Source organism: Vanacampus margaritifer, chromosome 3 (assembly GCF_051991255.1).
Source record: "Vanacampus margaritifer isolate UIUO_Vmar chromosome 3, RoL_Vmar_1.0, whole genome shotgun sequence".
In the NCBI taxonomy this organism is placed as follows: Eukaryota; Metazoa; Chordata; class Actinopteri; order Syngnathiformes; family Syngnathidae; genus Vanacampus; species Vanacampus margaritifer.
Window position 1 is genome coordinate 3,990,120 of NC_135434.1, and position 25,493 is coordinate 4,015,612.

At 42.2% G+C, this 25,493-nt stretch overlaps 1 protein-coding gene across 5 annotated transcripts in view; it reads right to left on the reverse strand.

Moving 5' to 3' along the window:
• Positions 1-24,932, reverse strand: part of clip1a (CAP-GLY domain containing linker protein 1a) — a 26,500-nt gene extending 1,568 nt beyond the window's left edge. Inside the window, exons 1-19 of one of the 5 annotated variants that reach the window (XM_077560929.1) lie at positions 24,767-24,932; positions 20,096-20,371; positions 19,211-19,713; positions 17,663-17,787; positions 16,875-17,091; positions 16,047-16,244; positions 15,073-15,164; positions 14,936-14,996; positions 12,691-12,795; positions 10,233-10,973; positions 9,703-9,822; positions 6,602-8,746; positions 5,103-5,240; positions 4,594-4,646; positions 3,788-3,905; positions 2,901-3,030; positions 2,770-2,816; positions 1,675-1,689; positions 192-328 (exon numbers count right to left, since the gene is read on the reverse strand). In XM_077560929.1, the coding sequence (XP_077417055.1) occupies positions 192-328; positions 1,675-1,689; positions 2,770-2,816; positions 2,901-3,030; positions 3,788-3,905; positions 4,594-4,646; positions 5,103-5,240; positions 6,602-8,746; positions 9,703-9,822; positions 10,233-10,973; positions 12,691-12,795; positions 14,936-14,996; positions 15,073-15,164; positions 16,047-16,244; positions 16,875-17,091; positions 17,663-17,787; positions 19,211-19,713; positions 20,096-20,186 (5,036 nt within the window). In that variant the 5' untranslated portion in view covers positions 20,187-20,371; positions 24,767-24,932. Of the gene's footprint in view, positions 1-188; positions 329-1,674; positions 1,690-2,769; positions 2,817-2,900; positions 3,031-3,787; positions 3,906-4,593; positions 4,647-5,102; positions 5,241-6,601; positions 8,747-9,702; positions 9,823-10,232; positions 10,974-12,690; positions 12,796-14,935; positions 14,997-15,072; positions 15,165-16,046; positions 16,245-16,874; positions 17,092-17,662; positions 17,788-19,210; positions 19,714-20,095; positions 20,372-24,766 lie in introns of all 5 variants that reach the window. The other 4 variants (XM_077560928.1, XM_077560932.1, XM_077560931.1 and 1 more) reach the window with 4 other exon arrangements.
• Between the last annotated feature and the right edge of the window lie 561 nt (positions 24,933-25,493).

Here is a 25,493-nt window from a genome sequence, read left to right on the forward strand (position 1 = left end):
AGTACTTTTGTTCTTTGAGTTCCTGAGTCGTAAAACACCATTAAAAAAAAAATATATATATATATATGCATTTTTTGTCTCGTACTTTGCCATCGTCACAACACCTGATGCCCTTCCCCGAGCATAAATGCTTCTCCTTTAGCGGTGTGTAATTGTGAGAAATGTCGATCGCGTTTTGTCTGACTGACCCGCCGTCGTCGCCGTCGTCGTCGTCCAGCTCGCTGCCGTTGTTGCCGTTGAGAGCGGCGGCGGCCAATTTCTCCAACTGGTCTTTGAGGTCCAAGTTGTTCTTCCGCAGGTCAACGATGACTGAATTCAGGAAGTTAATCTGTTTTTTTTTTTTCCCACACACACACCAAAACAAAAGCAAATAAATTGATTGTTCCAAAAACAAACATTACTAGGGATGGGCATTTGAAGGAAAAGGATGAATTTGATAATAAATTGACTCATATCGCCCCCCCCACCCTTTTTTTTTTTTTTTAAGATTCTATGACAAAATAATTTCTCAATATAAGAGAGAAAACAGTGATATAATTAATGCATAATACTGAAAAAAAAAAAATTTTTTACATGTATTTTATATATTTAAAAACATGTATTTTTAAATAAGTAAAATTCAAAAATAATCTATATAAATTGCAATCCAAATTAATGAATAAAATTGTGGACAATACATTAAATCCAAACATTTATGAAAATAGTCAATACCTCTTTGACTGCCAAAAACGGTAAATAACGTTTCGTAAAATCCTATGGAGGAGTGCCAAAGACGTTAAAAGACGTTTTTTTTTTTAAAACAGGTGAAACTAACCATTTTCTATTGTTGATTACTCAAAAACGGAATAAGGTAGAAACAAACTTTTTTTTTCTGATGGAAGATGAGAGTCCAATCTTGTTTTGGCAGTATGTGTGTTTCCATAGTCCAAACACATAATTTTCTATGGACCTTGAAAGATCAGTCAAAATGCTTAAAATCGGCTGGCACCCACGGCATCCCTTTTCTGAAAACGTCTGGCAGTCAAAGAGATACTATAAACGTTTTAAGACTTTCGTCATTTGGGAGACAAACGATATACATATGTAATAAATTGCAAAGGTTTAGAATTAAAAATACAATGAAAAATGCCCATCCCTAAACAGAATCATTCTTGTCAAGTGATGATGGCGAGAGTGACCCAAACAAAGACAAATGAGCGTCAGCCCAACACACTTAGAACCCCCGGTGATGACATCACATATATTTTAAGGGGACATATTATGAAAAATGTACTTTCGTAAAATGCTTGTATACGAATAGTTGACTCTCTAAGAGTGCCTGCAAACTAAACAACATGTACGTCAAACGGTGTGGCGGTGGTCACGGGTTTCTTTCTCCAACGACCAAGCCAAAAAGGTAAGCAGAGCTGCAGTGTTAGCATTAGCTAACAGCAGCACTTGCGTTTGGCCGTGTCATGCGCCACAAATTCAGCACTCACACTGCGTGTAGGGGTTAAATTAGAGGTAAGCAGAGCTGCAATAATGGCGAAAAATGAGTTTGAAATATTTGTTTTGGGATCGGAGCTCCATTTCCATTTTTTTTTTAACTTTGGACAATTGGAAAGCATAATATGTCTCCTTTCAGTGACACATGCACGCATGCATGAGTGACGCTGACAAAAAACATGAACAAACCGCTGCCTGATGGTGCTGCAGCATTGCAGACAGAGCACAGCATTGGCGTATAAAGGAGGAGAGGAAGAAAATAACAGGTTCAAATTAGAATACAACACACACACACACACACACACACACACACACACACACAAAATGAATCCGTATAACATTTTAGAGGCTCTGCGGACACAACATTGGGCACACCTGCACAATCCAAAAGACATCCAAATCATCCCAACAACAAAAAGAGGCTTGATCAAAAATAATACCTCTTCAAGCTGAGCGGTTATGTTGGGGAAAATCCCAAATTTCAGTTGAAATCTATAACTACCCCCCCCCCCCCAGCGCCCAAACAAATTAGATGAAAAATTTACAATTAGTTTAAAACAGATTTTTTTTTGTAGAAATGCTATATTAAACATGACAATACAATTATTACAGAAAATGAAAAAAGTTAGAACAAGTAATTATGTATAAAAAAAAATACTAGGAGAAAAATTAAGAAATAAACTTTTTAAAAAAAAATTATGCCCAAAAACATATTTGTGCAAATATTAAGACAAACTACAAAATTCGAAATATTTGTTTAAAAAAAACAATTACAAATAAACAGAAAATACAAAATATTACATAAGAAAAGTTAAGAAAATGCAAGAAAAAACAAAAAAAAAATTTGGGAAGAAAATGCGATTTTTTGTACAAAAATATTCGAAAATAATAAAATTAGGGAAAAAATTCTTTAGAACAGAATATGAAAAGGACAAAAATGGTAGAAAAAAAAATGACAAAAAAAAAGAATACAAAAGCTTTTACCAATTTTTGACTAAAACAAACTAGTCTATAAAATACGCAGAAAAAGAAAAGTGACTAAAGAGAACAGCTTTTGTCGAACCCAAATGAAGTAGCCTGTGTCAATGAGCCTCTCTAAAACGCAATACAGAAACAATCAACACCTGACTCATGTTACAAGCAGCTTGGTTCCATACGACCGCCCCAAAATAAGAGTGCTCCATAAAAAGACTGCACTTAGGACAGGGCAGGGAAGCAAGTTAACGCACAATTTGCACTTGGCGTCCATTCCGAGCTTTTATCCGTGATGAAGACCTAACGTACCTCGGCCTCCGTGTCCGTGTCCCTCGGTCGCTCTACGACGGAATCACCTGCACACACACGCACGAGAGGGTCGCACCAGCCTGTCCGTCACCAATACTCACATTTTTCATTCGTCATAAGCGGAAACGCACCTGGGGGCGTGGCCAGCTCCTGCTCCAACTTCTTCACTTGCTTCTTGAGCTGAGCCTTGTCCTGCTCCAAGTCAGCGATGGCTGTCTGCAAGCTCTGGCCTGAGGCAATTTGCTCAAGCGCAGCAGCCAGCTAAAGAAAAAAATATATATTTTTAATTAACTCATTTGCTCCCAAAAACATATAAATATGTTCTATTTTAAATATTACCATGCTCCTAAAGACGTATTTAAACTTTGTTTTTTTTTATGCTAGAGCATACAAAAGGCTTTGATGTCGCCTCTGAACTGCAGAGAATGATTGAAGAAATTGTAGTTATATAAAAACGGCCAGCAGGTGGGAGCAGAGTATAAGAGATCAGCCATGTTGCAAAAAGCTCTTTTTTCCCCACAGTTTTAAAAAGATTTGTGAATAATGATGAAACTTATATTCTAATGCGAATTGCTGCGAAACGGAAACAGATAGAAACACATTTTTTTCCCTGATGAAAGAAGAGACTCTAATCTTTCTTATGGTAGGTTCCATGTTTTTATAGAGGCTTTACACGGTCTTGCTAAATGAGCCAAAATACAGTAAAACAGCCAGGAATGAAGGGGGTTGGCTTCTGTGAAAATAGCTGGGAGTGAATAAGTTAAGTCAAAACATAAATAAAACACTACATAATTTCGAAAATACCCCCCCCCCCAAAAAAAAATATATATAGATAGACATTTGGGAAATTCAGACAAAATACAGCGAATGCATAAATATTGGAAAATAAGTATTTCACTATTTTGGGGGGAAAATAACTCACAAATTGAATGGAAAAAATATAAATATCCATAAATACAAAAAAAAAAAATCTGACAGAACAATAGAAATGTGAAGATTTATTGCGGTTGTGCCTTACCTCGGTCTTTAAGGCTTCGATCTGCTGCTCCTTCTCCAACACTAAGGCACTGTTTTTATGGACATTCTTTTGGAAGTCGGCGTTCTCCTTGTCCAGCTTCGATTTCAAAGTGCTCTTGCTGTCCACGCGACGCCACGGCCCCAAAAATGAACAACATTGTGTATTTGACACAGGGACAATGTCTTGCCATTTTGATAAAACAGGTTTCATTCTAGGAACTGGAGCCAAGTGAAGAAATTAACAATAGAGTACCTGAAGGCATAACTTGGCAGGCTTTAAGAATCCAAAAAGTGTTTCACATTATTCAGTGCTTTTAACTCTTTGACTGCCAGACGTTTTCAGAAAAGAGATGCCGTGGGTGCCAGCCGATTTTAAGCATTTTGACTGATCTTTCAAGGTCCATAGAAAATTATGTGTTTGGACTATGGAAACACACATACTACCAAATGAAAGATTGGACTCTCATCTTTCATCAGAAAAAAAAAAGTTTGTTTCTACCTTATTCCGTTTTTCAGTAATCAACAATAGAAAATGGTTAGTTTCACCTCTGTTTTGAAACAAACGTCTTTTAACGTCTTTGGCACTCCTCCATAGGATTTTACGAAACGTTATTTAACGTTTTTGGCAGTCAAAGAGTTAAAAATGAAGAAATGTCGTTTTTATTCATCTGAGCTGTATTTTTGTTTTGTGGTAATTAATGTGCTTTGCATATGACGAATTGGCGGATTGTATGATTAGTTTCTATGTGGATAAAACTTGAATAAATATATGGGGGGGGGGGGGGTGAAGAAATGTTATTGCCACACCTTTTCTTCAACTCCTTCAACTCTGCTTGGAGTTTTGAGTGCTCGTCCTTATGCTGAAAAAAATAAAAATAAATTGTCCTTACGCATAAGACAGAAAATAGGTTGATTCTTTTTTTTTTATTATTATTATATATGCCACAAGGATCAGTCATCAGTAATCAAGATGTTGGTTGATGATATTGAATATTAAGCAAAAAACAAAAAATTGATTTGAAAAAATATTAGGTGACAACATCAACATTGGGGGGGATACAAAAATGGAAGAAAAATGCACAAAAGGTTAAAAAAGAAAATACTAAAATATTTGACAGTAAAATCAATTAGAGAAAATTACAAAATAATTAGATGAATACAAAATAAAAAAAACTCTGGAAAATTTAAAAATAAAAGACATACCCCAAAAATATTTTGACCAAAAAAAACAAAACAACAAAGATGAAAATAACAAACAGAAAACTACGTAAAAATTGATAAAAGCACTAGAAAATACAAATAATAGTCAAATGTACCTGTGTCTCCAGCTCTTGCTTAGAAGATCGAAGACTCTCCAGCAGAACTTGAGCGTCACTCTTATCTTGGCGCAAGGCGTCTCTCTCCTTTGTCAGCTGCTCGACAACCTCGCTGGTCTGGCCGGACGCCTCTGATGTCTACAGCGAGCGGGAGCACGATGAACGTGGCGTTAGACGTCATTGCAGCCGACCACGAAGATGAGACGAGAAAAAGGCTCGATTCGAGCCCCAGAATCTCATTTTGGTCTCTTTAGATTGACAGCGTGCTCAATTGCAGAAGCAATTCAAATAAAATACAGTGAACCCTTGCTATATTGTGGATTTTGAAGTCATCGTGGGGTTTTTACAAAGGCAAGTTTGAATTTCAAGCTCATTTCCATAAGCACATATAGTGTTAAGCATTAAGCTAACATATTTGTTTTGGCCAAATCAAACGGTTCGATGAGACATTTTGGTGTTCAAACATTTTGTTTGCTTTGTGTGTCAGTTTAACAGTAAGCTTCAAATGGCAGTGACAAAAACTCTTGCACGCTTTGCCTCATTGCAAGCAAGAGTGACAAAAGGCGCCAAGGAATAAGATGGGTTTGGATTTGCGTTCTCCGCGATTAACAGGGGTTCACTGTATGTAGGATAAAAACAACTTGTTATAACAATAGGTGTGTACATACAGATGTGACCTGTGGACTCAGAACGGATTCAGAGGTGAAAATGAATGCCAACTAGGCATTTCATGCAGTATTCATGCACAAAACAAGAGCTGTGTCCTGCTTTGGTATTAGTAACCATAGAACGGAAAATGGAACCTAGTGTGACATGGGAAAGGGTCTGGCTCAATTATTTATATCTTAATTAGACGAAGGAACTTATCAGCGAGATGCTAATAAAAATAAAACATTTTTTTTTTACTACTAATTACATATTCTGTTAGGGTGAGTAGTTAATTTTGGTTTCATATTACAGTGCTTAACTCATTTGCTCCCAAAGACGTATTTGTACGTTTTATGTTTTTACTATTACAATTTTTTATGAAAGAGCATACAGAAGGCTTTGATGCAGCCTTTGAACTAAAGAGAATGCTTGAAGCAATGGTAGTTATTACAAAAAGGGCCAACAGGTGGCACCAGAGTATAAGAGATCAGCCAGGGCCATGTTTATGTTAAAATAAATAAATGAAAAAAATTGTATGGACGTTTTGGACATACTGGATTTGGTTCTAATGTAGTGGATTGATTTATGTAATTTAAATGCCAATTGTAAAAAAAACAAAAAAACTCAAGACAGCAACGTTGTCGATCTCGTTATAAGCCCACAGGAAGGGAAGTAGGGTCGTAAAGACTGGGTGCCATGTATGGTGAGTATGAGGAGGATGAAGGTTAAGAAAATGTGATTAAAGAGCAACGAGGAAGACAAACCAGCAGGCAGGCAGTGACATTGACAGGTGATATTTGGCCCAGCATTATTGAAAGTGAACTAGCGGAGGGAACTATACGGAGGAATACCTCAAGCTGCTTAGCAATGGCATGTTTAAGTTGGGACTGGAGCTGGTCTCGCTCTGCCACGGCCTCCTGGCGCCGCTTCTCCAGGGCGGCCTCTTCCGCTCTGAAGGTCTTGGCATCCTCCTGCAACTTGTCCAGCTCGCCAGTCAGCCGCGACTTCTCCGCAAGCCACTGGGAAACGTCCTGCTCCGAGCGACTGCGGCCGGCTAGGAGCTCCTCCTTCTCCGTTTCCAGGGCCGACACCCGCTTGTTCGTCACGTCCAGTTTGGATAAAAGCTCTTGCTTGTCTTCGGACAAGCGTTGGGTCACCAACTCCTGTTTGTTCAGATTGGCTTTTGCCAGATCCGTTTCTGCCATTAAAGACTTATTTTGCTCCTCTGCGTTCTTCAGCTGAGAGGACACGTCGTCGTTGCGCCGAAGTTGGGCCAAGGTGTTCTGCAGCTCCTCCGTTTGCTCAGCGGCCCGAGTCCGTTCATTGGATTCCGCCTCCAACTGCTGCTCCAGCTGATGCTTGGCCTCGGTGAGTTTGTCGACTTGCGCTTTAAGTTCCAAGGTGGATTTCTCGAGGTCCTCTTCGAGCTGGCCGCGTCCTCGGGCGAGATCGGCGTTGGCTTTTTCGAGGCGTTCGATTTCGGAGGAACGTTTCTCCAGTTCACCTTCCAGTTCAGCCTTTTCTTTTTTTATGGACGTCAATTCGGCTAGGGCTAATTTTTTTTTGCACATGGCTTCCTCCAGCATCCCATCTAAACGAGACCTCTCCTGACTAATATCACTTTGAGCTCTGGAGAAGCTGTCCAATTGGTCCTTAGCGGCTCGGATGTCACCCACGAGCTTATCCCGCTCTAGCGAAAGCGCGCCAACGTCAGCCATAGCCTTGATGTGCTTTGCGTCGATCTCGTCCTTCTCCCCAGCCAGACGCTCGCACTCTGTTTTACGCTGCTCGAGCGCCGCTTCGAGGGTCAGTTTCTCCTTCCTCAGCGCATGCAGGGCCTCGGAGTTTTCGGAATTCTGCGTGCAAAGGGTTTTCCTTTCTTGCTCCAAAGTTGCAGACGTCTCCTTGAGCTTTTCGCCAGACAGAGTCAATTGCTGGGTAGAGACTTTGATTTTCTCCTGCAGCTCTTCAACGTCTTTGACGAGCTCCTCCTTCTCCTTACAGACTTTTCTTTGGGTGGCGAGCAGATCCTCCTTCTCCTGCAGGAGGTGAAGCCTTTCGGAATCTGTCACCTGGCTGCTGGTCTTGGACTCCTCCAGCATCTGGACCAGGCTGAGGCGAGACGCTTTCAGGTCTTCGCACTCGTGGACGGAGCTGTCCAGCTCTTTCTTGGTGAGGTTGAGCTTATTCTGGAGTTCCTCCTTCACCGCCTCCAGGTTCTTTTTGTCCGACGTAACGGCGGCCATTTCGGAGGTCACGGTGTCCTTCTCTTTGGTTAGCGTTGCCGTGAGCGCCTGCAGCTGGGTGTTCTTCATGGTCAGGTCTTCCTTCTCCAAGGTGAGAGTTTGCAGCTTGGCTTGCAACTCTGCGTTCTTGGCATCCAGCGACTTTTTGGCGTTTTGAGCCGCATCGCGCGCCGAGACGAGCTCGCTGTTCTCGCACCCGAGTTTAGAACTGCTCTCGTCGAGATCCTCCCGCAGCCTGCTGCGCTCTTTGCAGACATTTTCATAGTCCTCCAGCAGCTTCTTCTTCTTACTTTCAGCTCGCTGGGCCTCCTGCTGGTGTGTGAGCAGCGTAGCGTCCTTCTCCTCGTTTTGTTTCCTGAGATCCTCAAGATCAGACTGCTGTTTGATATTGGCGCCCTTCAAGTCGGTGTTCTCGGCCTGTGCCTCCTGAAGATTTTTTTTTAGCTTCTCCAACTGGTCGTTCAGTGAGGTTCTTTCTTCCTCGGAGCGCTTGTTGCTGTCGAGCAAGTCGTCCCTCTCTTTTGAGAGCTGCTCCGTGGTCACGCGGAGGTCTTCATTCTGGACAGAATGATCCTGGAGAGCAGAAAGCTCGCTCTGCACCTCTGAGAGCCGCGTCTCCAATTTGCATTTCTCAGCGTGTGCAGCCTCCCTCTCCTGACACTTGCGCTCCAGATCTACAGTCTGCTCTTCCAGTTTTGCCGACAAGCGTTCAACATCGTGCTTGGAGGAGTCGAGCTCCGCAGAAAGTTGCTGGGGAAATTGGGTTGATATAGGAGGGTAAAAAAAAAAAAAAAAAAAAAAGGAGGAATATATATGCAAAGTTGGACATAAAATGTAAGATGATTCCAAAATAAAACAAGACACAATGTATGAATGCAAACACAAAAGGTCAACACAGAAACCATGTTCAATAGGGGTGTAACGGCATATGTATCAGATTTTTTTTTTGGTACCATTACACGCCTTAAAATCTTGTGTAACATCAAATAAGGCTACAAGTCGCTAGAGTGCACCTTTTTCAGAATAATCCCCCAATTTACTACTTTGACACTAAAGTCTGCAGCAAAAATAACATTCTAGCCATGTTGTGTCATTCTACTAAAATCGCGATTTAAAGGGACTGCAACATGAAAAATCTACTTTTTGGAGCTTTTAGCCATGATAAAATGCTAATTCCTCACCAAAAACATGACCAAAGTTGTGTTTTCCTCCATTCCCCCTGTATGAGAAATGATAGGTTATTCTACTCTCCCTGAGAAAACGAGCTGTTGGCACGGTTTGACGTCATTGCGTGCGGCCCCGCCCCCGCACCGCCTCTGCGGATTAAATGCACGCCCACTTTCTCTGAGACCTCCCCCCCAATGGGATAATGACAAAAGTAGCCTTTATCAATAAACATTCTGTCCAAATGAATCCAAAGCAATCGATTATTCTTCACATTTGCAATGCCAAAGTGCAATGAAATGACAATTAGCAAGTTTTAAAATAATTGGCTGACACTGGTGTAAACTACAAGTCAAACATTTGCAATGATGAATTTAACTGAATGGATGGTGTGCGCTCGCCCCATAAGCAATAGGGTGCGGGTTCCTCTAACCTGTCTGCTCCCCTCCTGGTAAATGGAGCACAATGATATAGTGCTTTTTATTTGAATGAATAGTTTTGTTTTGTTTTAAATAAAAAAAATAAAAAAATGGGAAACTCACCAGGGCTCCAAGCTGCTGCTTGACAGCTTCTTTCTCCTGCTCCACACTGGCCAAACCTTGCTGGAGAGACAGGATTTCCTTTTCTTTGCCCTCCAGCAGTGGTCTCAGTTCATCAATTAACTTTTAAGCAAAAAAAAACAAACAAAAAGCACATCACACTTACGGAAACCACATTTAACCAAATCAACCACCAAAACATTCGCTATAACTTCTAAACCATTGGACATTCCTTTCAAACTCACAACATTACTTATGGACTGACACTTTTATTAAAAAGCCCCAATTTAACTCCTTTGTTAAAAAAAGTTAAAAGGAAAAATTATTTGAAATCAGGAAATCTGAAATGGTAAAAATCAGTCTACTGTATCACTACAATTGAGTATTACATAATGTTTTCAGTTACTGCACATTTCAGCAAGTAGGGTATCTTCTAAAATGTGCAATATATTTCATAACATCTCTGAAATCACTTTACGGGGTCTTTAAAAATCTACTGACAATAAATTGCCAGCAAAGTTAGTAGAACTCACCTCAGTTCCCTGCGAGTTCCCTTGATTGTGACCATCTTGCAGTTGTGCCTTGTGGTTGCTTTGGCTATGACACAAACTGCGAACCATTTGTGCCACCGCGTCTTTGGTTTCTCTTTCGCCCTGGGCCTGCCGCGCCAGCTCGGCTCCCGTCTCCTCCAGCTCCTTCACCTTAAGTTCAGCTGCGTGGAGTTTCCCGAGAACATCCTCCATCTCCACCAGGTGCTGGTTCTCGGCTTTGTCCACGCCGGCGCGCACAGCGTCGTCCAGGCGCTCCTTATCGTCGGCGAGGGAGGCCAGCCGCTCCTTCATGTTGCGAACCTGCTCGTCGCGGGCGGCGGCGACCTCCTCCAGGGCTTGCCCGTGTTCCAGCTTCAGCCTCTCCACGATCTCGCCGTTGTCCTTCTCGGCCTGGCTCAGGCGCATGCGCAGCTGCTCGTTATCGCCCGAGAGCCTGACGCCGGTGGCCTGGAGCTGGGCGGCCGCCTCGCCGTGCGCCTTCTCCTGAGATTCCAGCTTCTCCCGCAGCCCGGCCAGCTCCTCCCGCCGCTCGGTTTCCAGCGAGGCCAGGCGGTTCCTCAGGGAGGTGATCTCCTCCAGGAGAGGGGAGTCGCCGCCGGCGTCGGGGTCGCCGGAGGCTTTCTGGGAGTCGAGGCGGAGCTGCAGGTCGGCGACCTCCCGAGTGCGGAGAGAGAGGTCCCGCTCCAGATCCATTATGCGGGATCTTTCCGATACGGTGGCGACCTTGAAAGGAAGATATCTGAAGATCAGACGGACCCGACATACCGAGCCTGTGAGCTTGGTGTGTGAAAAGATGAATGATGGGATCAGCATTTTTATTTTTGCAACGGGAGTAGAATACCGGCTCTTTGTACTGTCCTGCATTTTTATTGATTATTATTATAGTCATTTTCAACATATTCAGTTAGTATTGGGCCACACCTTTATTATATCGCAATTAAGTCCAAATTTAGTGCCATGCCACAACATCCTGGGCAGCAGTGAAGTCAATTGGAAGACATGCAGCAAAATTAATTGCAAGAACATTCTCACAAATTAGAGTGCGTGTTAATGTAGCCGACTTGAAGGTTTGTAATTGCTGTAACATCTTCGCCGATGTCAATTTGCCATGTGGCATCATGTCACCATTAAGATATCAGAATATAATTCAATTAGATTCCATGGTTTGGTTGAACATTTTGGTGTTTCAAGACAGAAGGTTTCATTCTCTCAGGTGTCAGTTTTAAAGATAACTGCCACAGGAGTGATGAATGAACAGCTTGAAGCAAGCACGCTATGCTTCTTATTTGGAGAACTGGGAAAGAAAGTCTTCAAAGTGATGTGATGTGATAGTCTCCTATTTCTTGACAGCGAGAAACAGAACAGGCGTGAAGAAATCCTCTTAAAAATTGTCTTAACATGTTGAAAAAAAATCTCTCTTTTCTCATTTCTTGCCGACAAACTTGAAATTTGATTTTTCTGCATTACATGAAGCAGTAGGGTACATAAGTTGCAGGGAGGAATCATAAAATACACACAATATTATTGTTATACATTATTAAATGTAAGAATGGGGTATTTCCATTGTTTTAAACTATGTGATATTTTTCTCTTGATATCCAAATAAACTCACGAATCGTACCTAAAGAAAAAAAAAAAAAAGAGGATGGGGTGGTTGGAGAGACTAAATACAAATAAGCAGGACACATGGATGTCAAGAAGGACCTGGAAGGAAGACAAGGGGGGGGTCCAAGGGAGACCTGCGTCTGTCTGGTTCAGCACTGATAGGATTATTACATCAGTCAAATTTGACTTGACTGAGAACGTGCTCATAAAAGTATATTAATCCTGCGTGAAAGTCGGCGGGCAGAAGCGCTTGTAAAAACGAGATTCTTGACCGTAGGCTTTACACGCAGCAGTAAGCGTACAGGTATTTCCTCAAATAATGGCCCGCCGTCAACAAAATGTAAACAAACTCCTTGCTCAAAGGGAGGCCTAAAGAATGAAATGCCGCACAAATAGCGATAGAAGGAATGTCGGCGTACTCAGGATTCACTAGTGGTGACTTGAGAAACAACAGCCTCGACTAGTAATGTTCACTGTTGAGGTGTTGGACATTTTTTAATTAAAAAGGAGTATCTAAATGATTAATTGGTTACCCCCCCCCCCCAAAAAAAAAACTATGAATTTGATAATTGATTAGTTGTCAATTAATCATTGCATCTTTAATTCACATTAGTTTCCTTGTAGTGGATGGATACCATCAATTTCACCGCGAGTGCCAGTTTTCTTGTAGAAAAAAAACATGTTGTAAAGCATCAAAAAAAAAAAAAAAATTTTTTTTAAATTACATTTTAAATGTCGGGTGAACCTCCCGTTATCGGACACACACAACCTTGCGCAACACTATCGACTCCCCCCCCCCCCCCATCTCGCTCGTGGCCCACGCTGTATCCATTACCCTAGTGTCTTCTAACTCTCTTTGGAGCTTCTCAGCTTTGGTCTTTTCAAAGTGCAGGCTCTGTTCAAGCTCCTGAATGTGGACATGCTCCAGTCGGGTCTGCGTCTGTTAGTACACAAGGGGGAGAGAGAGAGAGAGAGAGAGAGAGAGAGAGAGAAAGAGAAGGAGAACACACCAGTGCCACCATCACATGCCAGCCCAACACAGATGAGAAGAAGGAGGAGACAGGGGAGGAGGGGTCCGAAATGGATGGATGGGTGATGACTGGGGGGGGGGGGGTTTGACACGCCACTAGTTAGTGCACAACGCGCAGGTTGCACCATGAACACAAAGATGGTGAATACAAAGGCAGCAGAAGAGCATTTGATGCACATGTGCAGGTTGGGGGTTTGAGGGGTGGGAAACATGCAAACCAATACTGGGTGGGGAGGGGATATTAGATTGTGTCAAAGAATCTTTGTAAGTCCAAGTGTTGGATTGGGAAAGAAAACCAATAAATGATGCTTTGCTGCAGCATTTTAAGAGCTGATAATTACATCGAATTTGGCTTCCTGCATTCAGTATATTTTAACCTCCCGGTTTCGTTGGTGGTCTTCAATAAATACCACAAACTCACCAATACCAATAAATCTCATGCTGATAAACTGTCAATAGAAAGTCAGTAAAATAATACCGTAATTAAATAAACTTACCATATACACAGTTGTGCTAATAAGTTTGAAATGCTTAAACATCTTTCTTATGCCAACAAATATTTGAGCTGCCAAATTAGAGTCAGAAAGCGCTGATGCGAACAAAGGCGTTCAAGTTCTTACATGGTAAGGAAAATGGGGACTCGTGGTAAGCCAAAGTGAATCATTGGGCTCCCATTTTAGCCGCGGGCAAAACAACCAAAGCAAAACATGAAAACTGAAATGGAAAACATAATGCGAAACCTCTGCAATTCAGAACTTTGCTGTTTTCTCTCTCTCTCAATTATCTCAAAACACGCATTTCAAAGCAATCACTGAACTCACGTTACCGGGCCTTTAAGATATATTCCAAACAATTTCAATAGGCGTATACTGTCTTTTTCTGTCTGCCTGTTTATAGAAGATTTATTTCAAGACTGGTTACAAATGAAATACAAATAGAGAGAAGACATGTAAAAGTAAAAAAAAAAAAAGGGAAGGTATAATTGATATCTAAAATGTTACATTAAATAAAATCAAATGATGTTCTTGCTACTGTGAATAATAATACACTATGGATGTCTATGTGGTAGAAAATGGGATGGGTGGATGGGCTATTTAGAAAAAAAATCTAATATACGACAGGACATATTCTGTAACTAAACACATATCCGAGGAAACATATTTCGCAAATAAAAGTAGCCTGTCGAATTGGTGGTAGGGTTAATGTTTATGTGGGTGGTGGTTGTGGTTTGATGAAGGGAGGAGCATCTCCAGTGGTTCCATGCCGAGCACTGGACCAACATGGGGAGAAAAGTAAAACAATGAGAAAAAAAAAAAAAGGCGGCGGAGACAAGAGGGAAGAAGAGGCGATAACATCACATCACTGAACAGGAAAAAATTACAGCATTAGTCGCCAGCTTGCGCTCAACGCACTTTTGTTTGGGCTTCTTGGTTTGTTTTTGTGAAGCTGCATGCGCATTCTTGAGGGTGAATCATAAACTGTGTTAGTGCACAGCACACGTACTGGAGGTGGGGGGGGGGGGGAAGGGTAAAAGGCGGATCCTAACCCTGACGCCTTCGTTTTAAAGCTCTAGTTTGATTTCCTTTTGATTAAATCAAGTGGGTCCCGCTGTGGAAGTAAATGACAAATCCTGGGATCAAATATGGTTTTCCAAAAAGCACGACTCACATCAATCAAATACATCACATAGCTAGTTTCGCCTAAACATTAGAAAAGGTGGACACCACTGAGCTCTACTGGCAATGTAACGACCAGCAAGAAGAATTGGCAGAATAGGCCAACTAGTAATAGTCGTTTCCACAGAGCAGAGAAAATATATAAGTCTGTGAGTATGTGTTGCTGTTTCATGTGTGTTAAAGTAGCAGTTGTTTGACAGTTTAAAATGACCGTAACATCTTTAAGTTCCGTTAGCCTACCTAAAGCATTTTTTTTGCATTATATGTCGGCGAGGAATATTGTAATACAAAATATTGGTATAACTAATTCTCAGTCTGAATGTATAGATTTTAACATAAGTTCATTGTATTGTATGTGCGTATTGAGAAATTACCTCCAGGTCACCTTTGGTGATACACGCTTCCTCAACACGGAACTGAAGGTCCTCAACCTTCCTGTAAAAACAAACAAACAAACAAACAAAATGCTTGTAAGACTGAACCGTTGACTCAATTCCGTGTGATGCTTTACCTCCGCTCCTCCTCCAGTTGGTTGAACAGCTCGACTTTTTCTTTGTCGGCAGCCTCCACCAAGGCACGTAATTGATCCATCTTGGACTCCATCTTCCAAACGACATAACATGTCAATAAAGACGGCATAAATAATACCTTGAAGCAATACTGACAAGAGTTCACTGAATCAAGTATATTGAAAAGTAGTCTTAATAACGATCGTGTTATGTTGACGGGCAAATTCACCAGTATTAAAGAAAAAAAATAAATATAGAATGTAGGTTAACACTGATATTTATTTTAACAAATACTTTATATAATTAAAAATTTAAATAATATATAAATCTTATTTTTAATTATGCACAATGACAATTACAAATACAGAATATATAATAAAAAATATGAAAATGTCAAAAGGCTCAAATATATATAAGAATAAAAATAAGAAAAAATAAGGTTCAGCCTGCATGTTTAATTTCATTTTTCAAAATCTATTTTTTTAAGCATTATATATGAACTCATTTGCTCCCAAAAATGTATAAATACGTTCCATTTTAAATATTACCATGGTCCTAAAAACGTATTTAGTTTTTTTTATGCTAGAGCATACAGATGACTGCAGCCTCTGAACTGAAGAGACAAAAACGGCCAGCAAGTGGCAACAGAGTATAAGAGATCAACCAGGGCCATGTTGCAAACAAGCTCTTTTCCCCCACTGTTTTAAACATATTTGTGAATAATGATGAAACGTAGCTATCTATTCTCTGATGCTAATTCCTGCAAAATGGAAACATAGAAATATTTATTTTTTTCCTGATGAAAAAGGAGACTAATCTTTTGATAGGTTCCATCCATGTTTTTATAGCAATAGAAAACAATATTCTGTGGGCCTTGCGACATCAGTCAAAATCCAGTAAAACAGCTGGGAGCGAATGGGTTCAATATACTGTGCTGAGAGCAATACAAGGGGCCAGGGTGCTTCACCGCCATTACCTGCTCCTGGTCATTCCTGAGCAGCGTGATTTCCTGCTCCATCTCCCCGGCATGGCTGGTGGCTTTGGCCACCTCGACCTTCTCCATGTCCCTCTCCACCATGAGCTGCTCAATGTGCTGCTGCTTCTCCTTCAGAGCCTCCTGCAGGGCCGTAGTGCCTGAGATCTTGCGGTTGTACCGCGACGATGTCTCCGTCAGCTGTGGACATTGTCGGTAAATAAAGCAACATTAAAACACAAATGAACGCAACCGATATTTTGTGGCTCTTGTTGCTGTAAATGCTCAGTGGGCTGCGTTAACAAACGCCGATGGGCCATACTGATCACCACTGATCATGGAGTTGCATGACTGACTTTTTGCAGTCCACGCTAACGCGATTACATTTAAGCTAAGTCAGAGTTTTAATTGTATTCAATAAGGTCATTGATATATATATATTTTTTTACAGTTAACTCTTTGACTGCCAGACGTTTTCAGAAACGGGTTGTCCCCAGTGCCAGCCGATTTTAAGCATTTTGACTGATCTTTCAAGGTCCATAGAAAATTATGTGTTTGGACTATGGAAACACACATACTACCAAATGAAAGATTAGACTCTCATCTTTCATCAGAAAAAAAAAGTTTGTTTCTACCTTATTCCGTTTTTGAGTAATCAACAATAGAAAATGGTTAGTTTCACCTCTGTTTTGAAAAAAAACGTCTTTTAACGTCTTTGGCACTCCTCCGTAGGATTTTACTAAATGTTATTTAACGTTTTTGGCAGTCAAAGAGTTAAGTGGACCGTAACCATTTTGAATGAATGAATGCTCCAAGTTTAGCATCTCTCACCAGTCCGGTGCGGCTGGGCTTGGCGCTGACGGAGGACGCCACGGAGCTCATGGTGCTGATGGAGGAGGCGCTGGGGCTGCGCTTCAGGCCGCCTGGCGTGACGGCGGCCTTGCGAGCCGCTGCCTTGGCCTTGGCCGGCGTGGTGGAGGGGAAGCCGATGCGCGTGACCTTGTGCACTGGCGCAAATAAGCCGTACCGGGGCTGGCACTGGAAGTACCTGCAGAAGCGGCCAGTGAGGAAAACCTTTGAAAAACAGTGGTACCTTTGGATTCCCAGTTTCATTCGTTTTGGGATCAAACTCGTAACTTGTCTATCAAAATCAATGTCACCCCATTAACTCTTTGACTGCCAGACGTTTTCAGAAAAGGGATGCCGTGGGTGCCAGCCGATTTAAGCATTTTTGACTGATCTTTCAAGGTCCACAGAAAATTATGTGTTTGGACTATGGAAACACACATACTACCAAATGAAAGATTGGACTCTCATCTTTCATCAGAAAAAAAAGTTTGTTTCTACCTTATTCCGTTTTTCAGTAATCAACAATAGAAAATGGTTAGTTTCACCTCTGTTTTAAAAAAACGTCTTTTAACGTCTTTGGCACTCCTCCATATGATTTTACTAAACGTTATATAACGTTTTTGGCAGTCAAAGAGTTAAAAAGGCTAAGATGGCCACAAGATATCAGCAAAGCAAAACCTTTCAATTAAGGCAGGGCTCTGACACTCATACGTCAAGTTAACACAGTCACGAGTGGCGGACGTGCATGCTTGGAAGCATTTGTTTTATACCTTGTGCCTGCCACTGCGCCGTCATTCTTCCCCAAAGGCTCATCCAGCTCCACGCCACACCACTCGCCTTTCGCGAAATCCGTGTCTCCGATAAAGCGCACTACTCCTGCTTTGGTCCCACCAACCTGAGGAAGGGGTGGAAACCCAAAAACCTTAGTACATGTTCAAGTCCCGTCACAATAAAGGCAGGGTTTTTCCTGTGTACAAAATTCAGAGGCGGCCAACTCGCCACCTCCAGCCTGAGCCTCTGATATTGCTCAACAGAGCTCCAACTGTGTTGGTTGAGGCAGCAAGACATTTTAACTGCAGTTGCAGTGTTGCGCCATTGAGGGGGCGCTATATCAACAGCAGTTTACCGGAAAGACCTGAATCAACAACCGAAGAAGAAACGGTTTTCTTTTTTTTCTTTTTAATGTACCGAAGAAGTACTAGTGGATGATTTTTTAATAATTGTAGTTAAAAAAAAATGGCAACTTTGTATTCATATAATTTCTCATTTCTAGTCCCTGATTGTAAAATGGCCGATAATGGTAAAGCTCAGGATGATGCCACCTCTGCCTCATTTTGAGCCAGGAAAAACCCTGATAAAAGGGAAGCAAACAATTGGCAACAGACACCAATCATGTATTTTGTGGTCTTTTATGCTGCCAAAATGTGTTAAAATATTGGGGGGGGGGGGGGGGAACTGAGAAAGGAAATCAAACATTTTTAGGCGATATAAATTATGTGGAAATTTTTGCTATTCGAGTCACAGACACTGACTCAAAGCACCGCCAATAGCGAGGGTTCATTGTAATCTGCTTTGCTTAACTCAAATCCATGACATAATTTCAGCAAAGCGCCTGAAAAGCATGCCAGCGCTGAGCAGATTGCGGTCAAACTGTCTACGCGAGGGGAAAATTATTTAGGGGCTATTTAGAACAATCTGTGACTTTAAGGTTTGCCACATGTAAAAATGGCTTGTTGCACTTTTCTAAAAAGAAAAGCTTTAAAGAAAACATTTTATTGAAGAAAAAAAAAGAGAGACTTTTTAATATACAAAGAGTCGGGTCTCTGGCGTGCCTAGTGTCCGCCCATCAAATATGGAAATTACACAACCAAGTAAATCTTTAGTTATCTGCCTATTTTTGAAGTTAGATGTGGCAAACTAGTTCTCTAGTGGTTTCGATCTTTAAAGCAGACACGTCATTCGTTGAGGTGTAAAAACAAAAAAGTAAAAAATTGTTAGCTAAATTATATTTAATTATAGTTAAATATTTTCAAAATAGTACATGCTCATTTTTTTAAGCCGTTTGTAAATAAAGTTTTTAAAAAAAGTTTAAAGCTCCTAGATGCAGAAAATTTTATTTCGAATCGCTACTGCCACCTATGGCTGAACAATGAAACTGCATTTTCCCTGCTTCACATACACAACGCATAATGTTACATCAGCTGACAATGGGGGGTGGGGGGTGGGGGGGGATTCGAACCTGAATTCTGTCTGAAAATAATTACTAATTAGAAGATGCTTGAACTATTGTCGAGAAAACAGAAGGAGCCAAACTTTACCAACACACGGTCGCCTATCTTGAGGTCCCGTTCCCCTTTCTTGACCGAGCCGCTCTCCGACAGGTTGGAGATTGATTCGCTGTTGGCGCGAGCCAGGTTGGAAGACTGCGTCGCAGACGTGGGTGAAGCGGACGCCTTCTTGGCCGCCTCGCCCTTGCCCACTGACGGGGTGGGCGAGGCGGCGCGGGAGGGCGGCGCCGTCTGAGTGCCGTCCCCCTCGCCTTCGGTGCGCGACAGCTTGGACGGGCGGGTGAAGATCCCCCGAAGCGCCTCACACTGGAAGTAACGCACACCCGCCACCGAGCCGTCGTTCTTCCCGATTGACTCGTCCAGAACGATGCCCGCCCACTGTCCCGGGGCGAACTGGGTCTCTCCCAAAAACTGGACATAGCCCGGTTTGGTCCCATTCACCCAGACGCGGTCGCCAATCTGGAAGGCTTCGCCGGCATCGTGATTGTCGTCCGCGCTGGCGGCTGATTTGTCGGTCACGGTGGCTTTACTTCCTGTTGAAAAGCAAGACCGAAAATCAATCAAACCTCAATCGATGGGAGGCACTGCACTTGAGAAAAATAAACAAAGCGCCTAATTAACAGTTTTATTTTTGAGAAGCAGCGCCAATACAAAAAGTGCAATGACAAACGCAACTGGAAACATGCTCATGGACATTGGATGAGCCCACGAGAAATGTCCTACCTTGAGCTTCTCAAGTTTTCCAATACTTGAGATAAAAGATGCATAAAGAACAATACATAACCATTAAAAAAAAAAAAAAAAAAAAAAACCTGTGAGGTTCTTCAAATATCACTCATTAGCTATGGCGGGCGGTGGTTTTCAGACCTGGGCCTTCACCCAACATGAAAGCCGCACCCCCAGCATTTTTCCTACCTGTTCCCGGGTTGGTCTTTGGTGCGCCAGTGCCCATTGGCCGGGCTACCTTACTGGGCGCTTTGATCCCGCTGGCCTTGGCCGAACTCATGTTTCCTCGTGTGATGTGGGGGACGTGCGAGGCCAAAGTCCGTCAACGGGCGCCGTCCCAACGTAGACCATGTAAACCACCAGGTGAAGGCGCTTGGGTGGTGATGTAAAAAAACAAAAACAAAAAAAAACAAGAAAATGGAGTAGGGGGTAAAAAATAAAACAAAGGCCAGCCGGAAGAGCACCCTGAAGAAAGAACAAAAGAGAGGAAGTGACTTTTTGTGAAATGACCCAAAGTACAAAATAAAATGTCTCATTGGTGTACACCAAGGCTTCTCCGGGTCCAATTTGACCCATGTCAACAAAATTGGATTGGATTTACCCGTGTGTGTTTAAATCAAGGCAATCTTGAAAGTGTTAACGTCATGATTGTATGTATTTTTACGGGGGCAGTTTTCAAGAGGGAGCTTGAAACAGTCCCGAGAACTGTCTGTTTTGGCACAAGTTTCCGGAGAAACTGAAGGATCATGAGGCCATCTAAATACATTTTTCCTTTTCCCTGAAACATTGTAAGGATTATTCATCCATTTAATGTCAGACCGGCTGTCATTTACAATTTGAAAAGACATGCAGTCCAGCATTTTAATCTATTTTGTGCATGGACCACGGAAGATGAAGATGTTCGGAAGGCCTTGCACCCGCGTAAATAGGTCCTTGAGTCATTCATGGCGACCGTGTTTGGGGGGGGGGGGGGCATTCTGTTCCTGTGAGCGCAGCAGAGGCCGTGTCACACGCCTAAAAATACCCGTGGAAAAGGCCAGACGATACGCCGGCGCAGCTAATGCCGCTGCCAAGCTCTCCTGGTGGCATCCGCGACCTTGATCGTGTAGCAAACTCGGCCACTCGCGCTTTTTGTTTTGCCAAATGAAATGGGAATGTCTGGCTGGACGATGGAAACTAGATTACAAGGGGAGGGGGCGCGATTCGCGTTCACTACCACCAGCAGCGTTAGATAATCCTATTTGTCAGATTAACAGCCCACAGAAAGCCTTTTGGAGCAATGTTTGATTTTAAATGCCTTCATCTTTTTGTCTATCTGCTCCATTGAGATTGATAACCTGTTCAAATGGCATAATTTTAATTTATTTTTGCAAAACTTGCTGTTCTCCAACAAGGAGCTGAATGGCAAAACTCACAACAGGCGTTACATCCACGATTCGACCGGATAATTTCCAATGGCGTCCGCTTGTATGCCTTTCTGAGACTCTCACAGTCTCTTTTTGTCACTGTTGCAACCTGCTGTTGACGCTCGCGCAGCGGCTTTGTTGTTTGATACAAGAATTGACCAATAAATGCATGTGTCACAGAGTGTTATCAGCACGTTACAACTGAGATACAGACAAATTGGAAGGGTCATAGAAAGGCACAGAAACCCATTGAAATTATTATTATTTTTTTTATCCTGTTGTGAATTTTGCCATTCTGCTCATTGTTAGAGAACAGCAAATAGTGCAAAAACTTGGAAATGACTAGTAAGATGGTCGTTTCAAACTAAAATGGCAGACTATTTCGCTATTCCGCTATATATCGCGATATTACAGCACGCAATTCTCGAATCGATTCAATCGATTTTTAAACATCTATTTTTCATGGGAATATTCAACAAAGCGTCTTACTTAGGGTTAGAATTCACACATTAAACATGGAAGAATGTTATATTAATGGAACATTAAGCCTTAATATTTTATTTCAGTGCTGTTCAAACATGAAACGGACTGCAACCTGTTTATCAAATGCAGTGGCTCAGTTATAAGACAGAATTTTCAGATAAACACATTTTCATACAAATCTTACAGTGTACATGTACAAGTTTACTGATTTATATTTTATCAATTTGAGTAAAAAAATATATATTGCATTAATAAATTTATAGGTTCGTATCGGGATTAATCGGTATCGAATCGTGTCCTAGGGAGAAAAATAAAAACTTGGTATTTATCAGCACTGTAAGCAAGAGGGCACACACACACACTCAAGATATTTGTCAGTCAGATGAATGAAAAGCATCCATCATCTTCGACCCAGTTTAACCGGAGCGTTCCAGTTCACACCCGCTGCGCCTAGCGATGAACAGCCTCAGGTCATGGGACTGCCGGGAAGAATAAAACCCCACACCACTTAATACCGCACAATATATTAACTAGCCCATTGACTTCTTGGCGAACCCCATACAGAATATCTTGGATGTGGCCCGTAGAAGCCATGTCGCATTATGAACGACCACTGGAGTGAAATCACCCACATAGTCTGGAGACTTTCCCACCGCAATCACATTAATCTTTTAGCCAGGCGCTAATCTGTGGCGAGCAGGCGGCAGGCGGGCATTGGGAAGCCAAACTATGGACCACAGTTATACCACCAGAGTGATGCTTCAGGGCCGTAACAACTATTCTTGCAAACATAAATGACATCCACGTTTGGGTCAGTCCACCACTTAGTTCACCTCACGTAGCATCTTATCTTGTCATGACCAGCAACTCTCCTGTTTGCACTAGTTTGCCGTGAACAGTTCTGATTGGTCAATCGCAGGACCGAGTCATACACTGGCCGTTGTTCCTACCTCGCTTTACTCCCTTCTGTGTATTTTCATTAAGTTTTGCCACCAAAGATAGACTGCTATTGGCATTAACAGCCTAACCTTCTGAGCATATAGGCCAGGCTTCCTTACTCCTGGTCCTCGAGACCTTGCAGGGATTGGATGTTTCCATCCTCCAACACAGCTGAGTCATACAGTCCCTGGGTGTCATTCAACCGAAGATTCATCAGAGAAATCCACCTTCTGCCCAGAAAACAGTTAAGTTTGGTGGCGGAAAAATCATGGTCTGGGGTTACATCCAGTATGGGGCCTTCAAGAGATTTGCAGGGTGGAAGGCAATATCAATAGCCTAAAATATCAAGACGTATTGGCTACCTCTTACATTCCCAACCATAAAAGGGGTCAAATTTTGCAGCAGGATGGCGCTCCATCGCATACTTCCATCTCTACATCAAAGAAGATCAAGGCCAAGAAGATCAAGGTGCTCCAAGACTGGCCAGACATGAACATCATTGAGCATGTCTGGGCTAGAATGAAAGAGGAAGCATGGAAGACCAAACCAAAGAATCTTGATGAACTCTGGGAGGCATTTAAGACTGCTTTCTTTGCTATTCCTGATTACTTGTATGAATCATTGCCGAACCGCATGGATGCAGTCCTTCAAGCTCATGGAAGTCATACAAGATATTAGATATGGATCTCACAGCACCACTACTTCATTCTCTGATGTTATGTAACTTTTTTTTGTATTTGAAGTCAATTATTTGTTCCATTTTCACATGACTTTTTGCAGGCGACAAAACTTTTGTCTTGCCAAAATCTGACCTTTCTGTGTTCATTAAATGATCAAAATTTCTTCAGTGAAGCAAATTTATTTTTGTATATTAAACATCATTTGGGAGGGTTTTAGCTTTTATATGAGCCATTTCCAAAACCGATGGGTTAATTAAAAGTCAGGTTATAAGCTGGTGTTTCTACAAAATGGATAAGCGACAAGACTTTTGTCAGGGACTGTATAATCAGAGAAGCCTGATAACGATCCTGATCTTTAGAATCAGATGTGTTGAAGGACGGAAATATTTAAAACTGCATAGATACTTTAACACAACAGCTCTTCTCTTTTCTTGATGTGCGGCACTGCAGCAGGTTCATACGGGAGCACGCTTTATGGGGCCATGACTTTAAAGTATCATTGTCACAGTATCAGACCATTCTTTCATCGTACAAGTACAGCTGTAGAGTATTGGGATAGCAACACTTGCACCAATATCTGTGCATTTCCACTTGCATGAAGAAATCGTATTGTTTAAATCTGGATTATGGGGACAAACTATACTTAAAGAACAAACCCTACAAGTCTTGTAGATTGCCTTGGAGAGGTTCCAACTTTTGCAACTCCGCCCTTTTCTAATTATGAAAAGTATCGATTCAAAAGCTCATGAAAAATATGTTTGGCTTTCATGAACGCAACATAATAAATGATTCAAGAAAAGGTGGTGGTAGTAGTGGTGGTCAGTTACGTGGTGTGGTGACGTTGACACCTCGAACTGAGCTAACGGACACCGCCTGTCTTTGATGTGGCACGTCTGGGCGAGCTAACGGCTAAGGTTAGCCTAAATGTCTTGAAATGATCTCTACAAATCCTTGAAATACTGCAGCCACACTCCCACGAACACGCCGGGGAAGCGTCGCACGAAGGCGGCCAAAAGTATCCGCAATGTCACTCACGGGGTGGCAGCTCCGGGGCCGTGGGAGGGCTGGCTAACTTTCCCCCTGAATAATTACCTCCTCCCCGGGTAGCACCGTGTGACGTTTTTTCACAATATGCCACGGTTAGTTAGCCCCTCCAACCAACGGGCAAGGCCCGAGTGACAGCCGGTCGTGGAAGACCGAGCTACGTTAGCCATTAGCCAACCTGACGCCTCAAGTAAAGTCGTCGACTTACCTGGGCAACTTCAACCAACCGCCCACTCGTTTGAGGGCGTTGTTTTTCTACCTTTCTTGAAAAGGCGACTACAATAGCTAGACGGTGTAAGAACACTGACCTGTTTCCGAGTGTCGTGGAAAGAGCCCACGTCTTCCCGTGGAGGAAGAAGAGTTTTTCGGCTACTGCTGCTTCGACTTCACACTCAGGCAAACTGTACCGGCGGAAGCTTGAGGTTTGCGATGATAAAGTGTTTGTCCAAGTGGTGTTTCCGTAGGAGTGCTCAGATTTGGTCAACGCAGCAGATTGGGTAACCATACGCACGTAACTCTGGCTCACGCATGCGCGTGGTTACCCAATCGGCTGCATCGCCGCTAAATCGTTGCCTTCAACGCCCCTCCAGACTATCGGAAACCACAAAATCCACGAACCACTTCTGCTTCATCTAGTTCAGTTTTAGAAGCTTTTTTCCCTCATAAATTCATCAACTTTGGAGGGACATCAAATTCTTGTTAATGCCACTCTTAACTGATATACCTATGAACAACACAATCCCTCTAAACTTTGGCGGGATTGCATATTTTTGTTGTGACAACAAAAATGTCAGGAAAAGCCTATTAGAACATCTGAACTTTGATGTTAATCAGATGCACTTTAAATAGTGGTAGGTGTGCACTGACATTTTAACATAAGTCTGAATGTGATTGATTTATTCTGATCACAGCCACATACTCAATTAGGGGTGTTCACATTTAAGCAAACATGTTTATTTTTACTTAGTCTCAGTTTTTTCCCCCAACTGAGTAAGGTTAGAGATGATTTATGTCAGTGTCATTCTTTTTATCGCA